Source organism: Stegostoma tigrinum, chromosome 12 (genome assembly GCF_030684315.1).
Source record: "Stegostoma tigrinum isolate sSteTig4 chromosome 12, sSteTig4.hap1, whole genome shotgun sequence".
NCBI lineage: Eukaryota > Metazoa > Chordata > Chondrichthyes > Orectolobiformes > Stegostomatidae > Stegostoma > Stegostoma tigrinum.
The window spans coordinates 76,421,627-76,434,126 of record NC_081365.1 but is presented as its reverse complement, the minus strand read 5'-3'; the positions used below and the strand labels follow the sequence as shown (position 1 = coordinate 76,434,126).

Sequence of the window (12,500 nt, the reverse complement as noted above, 5' to 3'; positions counted from 1 at the left end):
TATTATTAATCCATGTTGGGAATTGTTCTTCTTTCAGAAACAGAGGTTCCCACAGTACAGAACACAGAAGCAAATAAGTGCTGAGATAACACGGTGCAGAGCTGGATGAACACAGCAGGCCAAGCAGCATCAGAGGAGCAGGAAGGCTGAAGGGTCTAGGCCCGAAACATCAGCCTTCCTGCTCCTCTGATGCTGCTTGGCCTGCTGTGTTCATCCAGCTCTACACCTTGTTATCTCAGATTCTCCAGCATCTGCAGTTGCTACTATCTCAGAAAATAAGTGCTTGAATTTTTTGATTGCCAGGTAGCCATTTTGGCAGTTCTTACACGACCTGACTCCAACCCTCTCCTCCTCTCCCTACCCTTCCCGTAGGACGTAGGCACCCCACATTCTTTCAAACATTGCATTAGAATCAACTGCTATCACGGTTTCAGCCAGAGCAGCTCCCAATTATCTATTAATTGAACTATCCCATCTCTGGTGGCCTCTGCTTATTGATCCCGTATCAGTGACAGCTACTTCTCCTTAGCTCCTCTCTCAAAATACTTCACAATCTTGAACATCTTCATTAAATCTCCCTGTAACCATCTCCGTGATAAGGAGAATGACCCTCAGCTCCTCCAGTCCTCCCGAAGATGTGACAGCCCCGTCTCCAGCTGCTGATTTTATAAATTCACTCCTGCACCTTCTCCAAAGCCATACCCTCCTTCTTAAAATGCAGTGACCAGAATTTCACACGGTATTTCAGCTGGCAGTGTTTTGTCTTGGTTCGGTATAACTTCCCTTCCCTCGGAATCTGTTTAATATCGGATCACACAGGCTCATTAACAACATCTTAAACTTGCCCTGAAATTGTCAAATATTTGCGGGCAGACACCCCCCTGCCACCCCGGGCTTTCATATCCTGTACTCCTTTTCAAATGGTACCATTTAGTTTAGGAACATGAGAAGGAGCAAGGTGTATGTTCATGTATGCGCCCGGGTATATTATATACTGTGTGTCTATGTGTTTATGTGTGTGTTTTGCATTTATCCCTCAGGCACGTTTATGCATTTGATGAAGTTGTGCCTAACCAGAGACCTGCCTTCATTTTCCTGCCTTTTCTCCATTTCCATTCATACATTCAGACACAGAAAGCGTTCAATGTCAGATTCAAAAGTAACGATTGATCCAGCATCCAGTGACACTTCCAGAAGCAAGTTTGAGACTTCCAGCACCTTTTGCACAAAGAAAGATTTCCTCATTGCATTCCTGATAGATCGCGATCTCATTTTACTGGGGTATGTCTCTGATCCTGGATTCTACAAGTAGGAAAAATAGTTTCTCCCTATCGGCCTTTTTCCCATAAAACCTTAAATATTTGATTAAGTTACCCTACAGTCATCAGATCTCAGTCGAGTATAACCCTAGTTTATGTGATATCTTTGCTGGCAATTTAATCCTTGGAATCTGGATATCATTCCAATAAATCTGCACTGAACTCCCTCCAAGGCCAATATATTCTTCTTAAGGTGTGGTGCCCTGAACTGCTCGCTGGTTTCGATGAAATGTTCCCTTCTACCTTCTTGTATTGTATTCCATTCGATATAAAAGCTTAGTTTATATTGTTTCTGTTTATTCCTCCATTAGAAAAGCATCTCTTCAGACTTTTCCATGTTAAGTTTTAACTATCTGCATCCATCCATTTCACAGACCTTTCTGTGTCCTCCTGAAGTCTGTTGCTATCTTTCCCACTGTATAACATCTTTCTGAGCTTCTCTACAACTGCAAACATTGAAATGTTTGACATTAGTTACTTAATGTGCATCAGAATAGAAGTGACTTTTCTTCACCACATGCACCAGAAGCAGCAGTTTACCTCCACTATATCCTGAAATTCACTCTCATAGAGAGAATAGAGAAGCGTACAGCACAGGAACAGGTCCTTCAGCCCTCGTAGCCTGTGCTGACCGTTATGCCATTCGAAATGGGTCCCATCTACCAGAAAAAGGTCCACATCCCTCTATTCCCCCTCTGTTCGTGTGGTCTGGCTAAATACCTCTTAAGCATTGCCATTTTTTCCACCATCTTCCCTGACAACGTGTACCATCCTCTGTCTAAAACCTACCTCACTCAGCTCCTTTAAAATTTCCCCTCTCACCTTAAACCTATCCTCCTCTGTATTTAGCATGTCCACCCTGAGATCAAGACTCTTGAGTATCCACACCCTCCATGCCTCTCACTATTTTGTCTACTTTTGCCCGGGTGCCCTTCAGCCTCTGATGCTCTAGTGAAAACAACCCAAGTTTGTCCAACTTATAGCTAATACAGCCTAATCCAGGCAACCTCCTGGTAAAGCTCTTCTGCACCCGCTCAAATCTTCCACATCCTTACTGTAGCATGATGACTAGAACTGTGCGTACTACTCCAGATGTGGCCTGACCAAAGCTGTACACAGCTGCAATATAACTTGCCAAGTTTTATACTCAATGCCTTGTTACTCTTGCATCTCTCACCTTAGACATATTGAACAGTTCTCAATCTAGTAAGGTATCACATTTACATGCTCACAATTACTCATGTTGATGCGTTCATTCATAACCACATCACATGATATCTGATGTACCTGAGTCTGATGAGGGCCCACAGCACTGAGCTTTGAGATATGTAACAAATTAAATGCTTTATCCAGTGGACACCCACCCTGGAGGCATCCTGAGCATTACCAAATTTATTCTTGAATGAATCAATGCTACAGATTTTTGTCCTCTCACTGAGGAAGCTTGATACATGGATGAACAATGTTTAACAGTGTGGCACGGTGGTGGCTCAGACATTAGCACTGCTGCCTCACAGTGCCAAAGACCTGGGGTCAATTTCACCCTTGGGCAACTGTCTGTGTGGAGTCTGTATGTCCTTTCTGTGACTGTGTGGGTCTCCTTCCCCAGACCAAAGATGTGCAGGTTAGGTGGATTGGCCATGCTAAGTTGCCATGTGGTGTGCAAGCTGGGTGGATTAGCCATGCGAAATGCAGGGCTACAGAGATGGGGTGGGATGCTCTTCGGAAGGTTGTTGTAGACTTGATGGGCTGAATGGCCTGCCTCCACGCTGGGGGGATTCTGCAATTGTTTAATACCTTGTGAAAACATATTTCTGCAAGCCAGTTTCAAACTTCCAGCCTGTCTCCTCTAGTTCTCCTGCTCTATACAAGGCAAAACAATTTGTTCTATTCCACAGCATCAAGTCCCTTTGGAAGTCTTTGGAATAGTAACAATTATCCTCTGTTTTCTTCTCAGTGAGGACATGACCAGTTTAAACAATCATTCCTCACAAACCAATCCTTCCAACCCAGCAATCGATCTGCACTCTCACACCTTACCCCTTCCAACAGGTAAAATGTCCTTCCACACCATGGGAACTAAAAAAAGACAGCATGAGTGTGAACATCTGAGCTTACAATGCTGATGGAACACTCTCCCGTTGCCTGGATGAGTGAGGCTCCAAAAATACTAAGGAAACTTGACACTAGCCTGGAAGTTTAATTTGGATGAATGTGAGGTAATGCAAATAAGGGCAGGTCTTAAACAGTGAATGGTAGGGCCTTGGGTAGCACTGTAGATTAGAGAGACCCAGCAGTTCAGGTAAATAACTGTTTGAAGTTTGCATCACATATAGACAGGGTGGTTAAGAGGGTGTTTAGCACACTTGCCCTCATTGTTCAGACCTTTGAGTGGAGGAGTTGGGATGTTGAGTTTTACAGGATGTTGGTGAGGCCACTTCTGGAATACTTTGTCCAATTCTGGTCACCCTGCTATGGTAAGGATATCATTAAGCTGGAAATAGTTTGGAAAAGATTTAATGGATGTTCCTGGGAATGAAGCATTTGAGACGTAAAAAGACTGGGACTGCTTCCATTGGAGAGTCGGAGGTTTATGGGTGAACTTACAGAGATTTATAAAACCATGAGGGGCATGGATAAGGTGAATGACACCCTAAGGGTGGGGCATTTCACAACTGGAGGTATATTTTTAGGGTGAGAGGAGAAAGATTTTAAAAGGACATGAGAGCCAACTTTTTTTTCTACAGAGAGTGGTTCGTGTGTAGAATGAACTTCCAGAGGAAGTGGTGGATGTGGGTACAGCTACAACATTTAAAAGACATTTGGATAAGTACATGAATAGGAAACGTTTGGAGGGATACGGGCCAGGAACAGGCAGGTGAGACTAGTTTAGTCTGGGATTATGACTGGCATGGACTGGCTGGACCGAGGGGGTCTGCTTACTTGCTGCATGATGCTCTGATGACACCATCCACTGCCCACAGCCTTTGCCAACTGGAAGGACAAGGGCAGCAGATGGGAGTCACTCACTACCCTGACTTGGAGCTATATGCCCACTCCATCACTGTCATACAGGCTATACTCCCTACAACAGTTCAAGAAGGTAGCTCACCATTAACTTCTCCAGGGTGATCTGGCCCAGCCAGCCTCTCCCATGCTATGAATGGGTGAAAAATACTCTAAGCATAAAGCACTGATGTACAAAACGATAAGGCTATCTCAATATTTAATCTCGATACTGACCTTTCAACACATCCTGATGACTGCTTTTGTTTGTTGCTGCTGCCTGACTAAGACACCTGAGCACTTCCTCAGCATATACACTTCCTCCATCTCGTATCAGAACTATCTGTACTGCTATCTGCTGGAAGCTTACAGAAACATACCCTGTTACAGCCTGGTGCAAAAGCAGAGCCACAATTAAGTTCACCAAGACCGAGACCTTATCGGGTTGTGTTTGGTCGAACGATGAGGGGGTAGAATCGCAGTCAACGTTTGCTGAGACCCATCTCGACATCAAGACCATGTCTTTGTGTCTCATTCACTTCTCCACTGACCCCAAGCTGTCCTGTTACCAGGCAGCATTGAATTTCCAATTGATGCTCATCACAGTTTGTTAAGTGCCTTGTTTTAACACCCAGCTCACCACGGATCGCAAGCAGAACGCCAAAACTTGCCTTTGGGAACACTCATCGTGGAAACGAGCTGCGGGTTCAACAGATTGCTCGATTCCAAACACAAAAAGCACCGGGCACCAACGTCTCTGGGCATGCTCTGCCCGTGTGCTCCCCACATCCTTGGACATTGGCATCTGATATGTGCCAACCTCTAAGGACCCTCATAGGATATCTCCAACTCAATTACTGGATGCTCCTCCCCCTTATTGCTGCACCTTTCGCTCTCATTGTACCTCTGCCACAAGCACTCTGTGTGCTCAGGGACTGAACCAGGTCTGAGCGAGGAAGATGATGTAGGTAACAGTGAGAGATGTAGAGAGTGAGCCTTGGTGGGGAGATGTGTGCAGTGACAGAGACAGAGTGAGTAGGAAGTGTCAGAGAGAAGCTGGTGTCACGTGCCCTGGCAGAATGCAGAAGGTCATTGACCTTAGTCCTGTAGTGATGGGCGTTCCTCCAAGATGGCCCTGGGGCAAGACGAAGTCCTGGCTGTGCGCCAGCAGGTCCCAGCCCACAAAACGGGGCAAGGATTTCTCCAGTCTGCCATATCAGGGGCAAACATCAGGAAGCAGCTCCAGGCTGGCCGTTGTTGGGGTGTGCACCAGGCATCAAGACGGCCGTAGGCAGTAGGGCTGCCAGTCAATTCTCCGGTGTGTGGCCAGGAACAGTGTGTGGTAAGATGGGGGCAGAAAGCAGACGTGAGAGCCCGAAAGAACCAGCAAATACAGGAAATTTGCTAGGACAAGGTGTGAAAGATCCCTTGCGCCAACACTCCACACAAGGTGACCCGACTCACATTCATCCGAAAGATTGCAAGATGCCTGCCCTGGTTGTGGTTAAAATCAGACCGTGCACACATGCTGCTAAAATGCTTTGCAATCGGGAAAGGGTTAAGATTATTAGGCCTAGCTCTTTGGCAGACAGCCCCCACATACCTGCTTGAGGGCACATCCATAGCGACTATCTTGTGTGATATTTTCCCTTGTTCAAAGGCCATTGCGATAGGATTTGATTTAAACAGGAGAGCCCGGAACGATAACATTCATCAGAGGATTACTCAGCTCGGGAGAAGCATGTCGCCGTTAGCGCTATGGGTCCTGAGCCTCATGGCACCTGCATTCTCCCTAACAACTGAGCAAGAAGCCCAGCAATTTCTGGACAGATTTAGCAAGGATGCTGAGAAACTGGTCTACAAATCATCCCTGGCATCATGGACATACAACACCAATATCACGGAAGAAAATGCCTTGCAGATGGTGAGTATGTTAACAGCTCTAGCCATAGCTATGGGGCAGATCGTATTTGTTTTATCACTGGCGGAGGATTTGGAAGATTTTTGGGTCTTTAGAAAACAAACTTGTGTTAAGCTGTTGCATTGGGTTATATATCCCATCCCTACAATGTAGGACTTACACTGGTGTCTATTTCTCATCATTGTCACCAGCCTCCGTCACCTAGTGTACTTAGCGTTCCGCGCCGTTACTTCCTTCATTCAACCAACTATTGTTTGTGAATCCAATCTGCATTTAAATGTTTGCCACATTTTCTACAAGATACTCCCCATTTGCTACCGGCCCTTGGTTGCAAAGTCCCGTGAGGGTGTTTCCATCTTCGGTGGTTGGCGTTTATTTTGGGCAGAGGGAATAACCCACGCCCAGCCCATGGCACCAGCTCTCGCTGTGGTTACTAGGAAGCAAGCAAGTACCCTGACCTTCATCCACAAGCTGCTGTCAGCAAAAAACAGTGCAAGGTCAAATCTTTATTGTACACCATAAAGTGTCAAGAAAAAAAATGCCCTTTGACTTTGAATCAGCGCTGCAAGAGATTTCAAAAACAGATAGCTGTTAGCAATAAACATGACAGCATTGCCTGGCAACGTTGCCACAGGTAGCAGAGACAGTATTCTGTAATAATTTGGAAATGGCGCTGTGCCAAAGGATCACTCCCAGATTGAAAAAGAGGGACAGAACATGACCAGTAGGTAAACAGCAGATGTTGGGAGATTAATACAATCATTGTTAAACAAAAGAACAGAAAAGCATTGCAAAACGAAAACAGCAAAAATGAATATTTAGCATCAGTTTGAGGTGATGCTTGCTGATTTTTTTTTAGAACACGTACGAGAGAGTAGATAAAATAATGTGGTAGATGTCACTTATCTGAATTTTCAAAAAGTCTACAAAAAGAGCTCCTGAAGTGGACTAATGAATGAACAGAGAGCATGGTGTGGACACTGACAGAAGGAATGGCTGGTTGGCTTCATGACAGAAGGCAGAGAGCAGGAGCAGAGGGGGAATACAGACAGGAGCAGAGGGGGAATACAGACAGGAGCAGAGGGGGAACGTAGATAGGAGTAGAGGGAGAATGCAGACAGGAGCAGAGGGGGAATACAGACAGGAGCAGAGGGAGAATACAGACAGGAGCAGAGGGGGAACGTAGATAGGAGTAGAGGGAGAATGCAGACAGGAGCAGAGGGAGAATACAGACAGGAGCAGAGGGGGAATATAGACAGGAGCAGAGGGGGAACGTAGATAGGAGTAGAGGGAGAATGCAGACAGGAGCAGAGGGGGAATACAGACAGGAGCAGAGGGGGAATATAGACAGGAGCAGAGGGGGAATACAGACAGGAGCAGAGGGGGAATACAGACAGGAGCAGAGGGGGAATATAGACAGGAGCAGAGGGGAATGCAAACAGGAGCAGAGGGGGAATACAGACAGGAGCAGAGGGGGAATATAGACAGGAGCAGAGGGAGAATGCAGACAGGAGCAGAGGGGGAATACAGACAGGAGCAGAGGGGGAATACAGACAGGAGCAGAGGGGGAATACAGACAGGAGCAGAGGGAGAATATAGACAGGAGCAGAGGGGGAATACAGACAGGAGCAGAGGGGGAATACAGACAGGAACAGAGGGGAATGCAAACAGGAGCAGAGGGGGAATACAGACAGGAGCAGAGGGGGAATACAGACAGGAGCAGAGGGGAATGCAGACAGGAGCAGAGGGGGAATACAGACAGGAGCAGAGGGGGAATACAGACAGGAGCAGAGGGGGAATACAGACAGGAGCAGAGGGGAATGCAGACAGGAGCAGAGGGGGAATACAGACAGGAGCAGAGGGGGAATACAGACAGGAGCAGAGGGGAATGCAGACAGGAGCAGAGGGGGAATACAGACAGGAGCAGAGGGGGAATACAGACAGGAGCAGAGGGGGAATACAGACAGGAGCAGAGGGGGAATATAGACAGGAGCAGAGGGGAATGCAGACAGGAGCAGAGGGGGAATACAGACAGGAGCAGAGGGGGAATACAGACAGGAGCAGTGGGGGAAGACCTGAAGATAGACGATGTTCTGCAAGGTCCCAGTGCTGTTCATCTTTCACAGTAGCAACCTGCACATTGGAATAAAAAAAATGCAATTTTTAGATTTGTGAATGTGTCACCAAGTTGGAGTAGGATATTGATTCAATCTAATGGGGGCAGAAACAAATTACAGGATGACATTAATAAACTTGCAGAACTATTAAAGGCTGATCAACAGAGAGGAATGATATGATAGGTGGAAAATGAAGTGACCACCTTTAGTTTGAAAGTGGGGCAGAACAACAAAGGGATTTCTTTTCACAAAGTGGGACATTGTTATGCTGGTTTGACTAGTATTTATTGGCACATCCCTTATTGCCCCCTTGAGAAGGTGGGGGTGAGCTGCCTTCTTGAACTGCTGCAGTCACTGTGCTGTAGGTAACCTACAACACCTTTAGGGAGGGAATTCCGGGATTTTGACCCAGCGACAGCGAGGGAACGGTGATATATTTCCAAGTCAGGATGGTGTGAGGCTTGGAGGAGATCCTGGAGGAGGGCAAATACATCAAAAGTTGCACAGCAGTTGTGCAAAAAATGTTTTTGAAAATTTGCAAATCTATAAAAAAACCTACACCAAGAATTATTTTCTAGCGGGAAACAATTGAAAAGTTGGAAATTATGGTCAACCTGTATTGAAACTTGCATGCAATCAGAGTCCTGTGTATAGCTCTGGTGGATCTGTTATAGACAGAATACAGAGGCACTGGAGAGTGATACTAAGAAGGATGGCACCAGAAGTATATTGGCTTTATTAGATTAGATTCCCTACAGTGTGGAAACAGGCCCTTCGGCCCAACAAGTCCACACCGCCCCTTGGAGCATCCCACCCAGAACCCCCCCCCCATGACCCTTTTACCCTCTCGCTCTTTATATATGAATAAAAGGCTTTGGGGTCTTCCTTAACCATGTTTGCTAACAATCTCTCATGTCCCCTCTTAGCCCTCTTAAATCCTTGTTTCAGATTCGTCCTACATTCCCAATATTCTTCCAAAGATTCATCTGTTTTCAGTCGCCTAGCCCTTATGTATAATATCAGGAAAAGGTTATGGGGTAGGTTTTGTTATGAAAAATAAAGAACGCTTCCTGTGAATGAACCATGTGAAACACTCAAACGCTCCCCACTTCCTCAGAAACAAAAACAGAAATTGCTGGAAAAGCTCAGCAGGTCTGGCAGCATCTATGGAGAGAAATCACAGTTAACATTTCAGGTTGAGTGACCGTTCCTCAGAAACCCATTCGTTGCGGTTTCAGAGGGTTTGCCCCAAACCTTTAAGTTCCTGAGTGAGGGGGAAATGAACAAGCTTTGTTCATCGGTCCCTCGCAACCACGGTTCATCACAACAAAATGAATTTAACGTGGGCAGCTTTCTCACAGACTCCAATGCACTCTTGTTTTCAAAAGAACCAATTTGACGAGGATTTCTTGAATTAAGGAAGAGCCAATGAATTGCTAAATGTGAGGAGAATTGTTAAGACAATACAAATTAGATATAAAGGATAGCACAATGAAAATAAAACTTAAAAGCACAGATGTACAGATCAGTCTGTGAAGTGTTTGTACCGCAGAGCGCAGTGGAGGCCGGGACGTTGGATGCCTTCAAGGCAGAGATCGACAAATTCTTGATCTCAAAAGGAATCAAGGGCTACGGGGGGAGTGCAGGGAAGTGGAGTTGAAATGCCCATCAGCCATGATTTAAATGGCGGAGTGGACTTGATGGGCCGAATGGCCTTACTTCCACTCCTATGTCTTACGGTCTTACGGTCTTACGGTACAGAGCAGACAGGCGAACGTTGCTGCCTCTGAGATGCAGATCACTGTAACGTCGATGTTGATTGTCTTACAGCTGGTTTCACAATTCTCAGTTTTGATCTTCAGCGTTAAAAATATTTGCACAGAATCATTATTTGTTTCTCATTTTGTTTGCAAACCAGTGGGTCTTCTGCATCAAAAGTATTTGTAAAGAATCATAGTTTATTTCTCGTTTTTTGGTTGCAACTCAGCAGATCTTTTGCATTAAAAATGTTGCAGATTAGTTGAGGTACTATAGCTCTGGTTCTTTTGTAACTGCCATTGAATTCCAACATTCAGAGTGAGAGAGAGAGAGACAGTCATTTCATTATCCTGTTTTCTTCATGTTCGGTTGCTATTTAGCTGACCTGCTGGTAGTTGGAGTGAGAGTTTTCTTTAACCTGCAATACAGGGGTAACCAGGGGAGAGTTCTTTGGCTGTGACCTTCAGAGCCTGTTAATGCTTGAACACAAGCAATTACGCAAGTGAGATCCCAGTCCGACCAGCCCAGCCCAGTACCATTGTAACTGGTTATTGAATTCCTGTCTTGGTGTGTTGCTTGAAGAAAAACACGTGTGTTGGTAGTCTTGGACAAAATACACAAGGCATGGCTTGCCCTTGAGCAGGGGGCGTCAGCAGTTTGCTACTGTTGTGCTCGCAACAGGTCATAGGCCAGTCCATTTGATCTTTGACAGTTTGAGTATCACATCCCATGTAACTCTCCAAAAGCCACTTAATGTTTGTCTGCTGCTATTTTAGACTGCATCAAGCCTCTTATGAAATGAAAAGGCACATTCTGAAAGTATAGTTTAAAAATATCCACACAGTACTTCAAGGTTTGAACCTGTGCTCATGGCAAAAGGCCTGTCAATAATTGGTTCTGGCTCTGTCTCACCACCGGCTCTCTCGATTCCTCCATTATCAGCCTACTTTTCCGATATTCCGTCCCGGATAGATATCGGGAAGACTAAAACTATTGTCATTGGTTTCCACCACGAAATCCATTCTGCAGTCACTCTAATCCCTCTTCCCAAGGTTGACCCTGTTGGGTGACAGGGAAGCAGTTGACAAACAGTATGATATATTAATCCAGATAGCCTAGCCAATGGTCTGGGGACACAGGTTCAAATCCCACCATGGCAAGAATCTATGAATGATCATGAAGCCATTGTTGACAAACAAACTGGTTCATTAATGTCCTTCAGGGAAGGAAACTGCCATCCTTACCTGGTCTGGTCTACATGTGACTCCAGACCCACAGCAATGTGGTTGACTCTCAACTGCTGATCTGAAATGGCACCAGAAGGTCAAGGGCAGCTAGGAATGGACATTAAATTCAGGCCAACAAACAACACCCACACGCCACCAGGGAATAGAAACAAAAGATGAATTTCTGACCCCATTTCTCCTGTAGCCCCCAGGCTAACTCTCTAACTTTATCCAACCCCACCCCAGATTTAGGCTCCCTGCTGAGCCTCCACACTTTGGCTATTTCTGAACTGGTCTACTCCAATAATCTAGGTTACTTTTACACATTCCTTCTGAACTTCAGCTCTTTCAAACCTCTGTTGCTATCCAGACCGCAGCAAAATGTGTTCACCCATCACAGACTTAGATTGGGTCCCAACCCACCAATGTCTCAGTTTTTAAATTCTCATGTCCACCCAGGACTTTCCCCCTCCTTAGATCTGTAACTCCCTCCAAGCCATGACGCTTTTGAGGTACCTATTCTCCTTCAAGACTTGCCTAATTATTCACGTTCCTAAGGTCTAGAAAGTGCATCCTTTCTCTCATGTCCTCTTTCCCCTGCTCAAGATTCTTGTTAAAGTCCACCCCTTGCAACAACTGTAAGGGCACGACCCCACAGTTTCTTTAACAGCAAAATGCTGCAGATGCTGGAAGTCTGAAGTGAATTCACCAAGAACTAGAGAAACTCAAGAGATCTGGCAACATCCGCACAGAGAGAGAGAGAGAGAGAGAGAGAGAGCAAGAGAACACAGTTACCATTTTGAGTCCTGCATTACTGAACTCAGAAATGAAGCCCTAACTCAGTTCTGAAGAACTGGAACATTCACACTGTTTCTCCATCTACAGACACCATCAGGCTTGGTGAGGTTCTTCGCTGCTGTTTTAATTCCAAAGTTTTTTTTATACATATATTCAGCTTTGGTCTGCTGGCGCTCCTTTAGATTTAACGGTGTCATGGTGCTATCTAAGGGCAAATTTTTGCTGAGTAACATGAACTGTGAGTGGTATGTGAGGGGTGCCATCTGCACACAGAAAGGGATGGGTGTGAATCTCACTGTCTCAAGATCTGATTGAAATCTTCCGGCACTGTTTCTCCAGAACATAGCCAGCGAGG

At 45.6% G+C, this 12,500-nt stretch overlaps 1 protein-coding gene across 2 annotated transcripts in view; it reads left to right on the top strand.

Moving 5' to 3' along the window:
- ace2 (angiotensin I converting enzyme 2) overlaps positions 1-12,500 on the top strand; it is a 65,093-nt gene that overhangs the window by 9,178 nt on the left and 43,415 nt on the right. The window contains exons 1-3 of one of the 2 annotated variants that reach the window (XM_059650442.1): positions 1,199-1,281; positions 5,986-6,249; positions 12,485-12,500. The exon at positions 12,485-12,500 is cut by the window's right edge and continues 143 nt beyond it. In XM_059650442.1, the coding sequence (XP_059506425.1) occupies positions 6,067-6,249; positions 12,485-12,500 (199 nt within the window). In that variant the 5' untranslated portion in view covers positions 1,199-1,281; positions 5,986-6,066. Of the gene's footprint in view, positions 1-1,198; positions 1,282-5,985; positions 6,250-12,484 lie in introns of those variants that run through there. The other variant, XM_059650441.1, reaches the window with a different exon arrangement.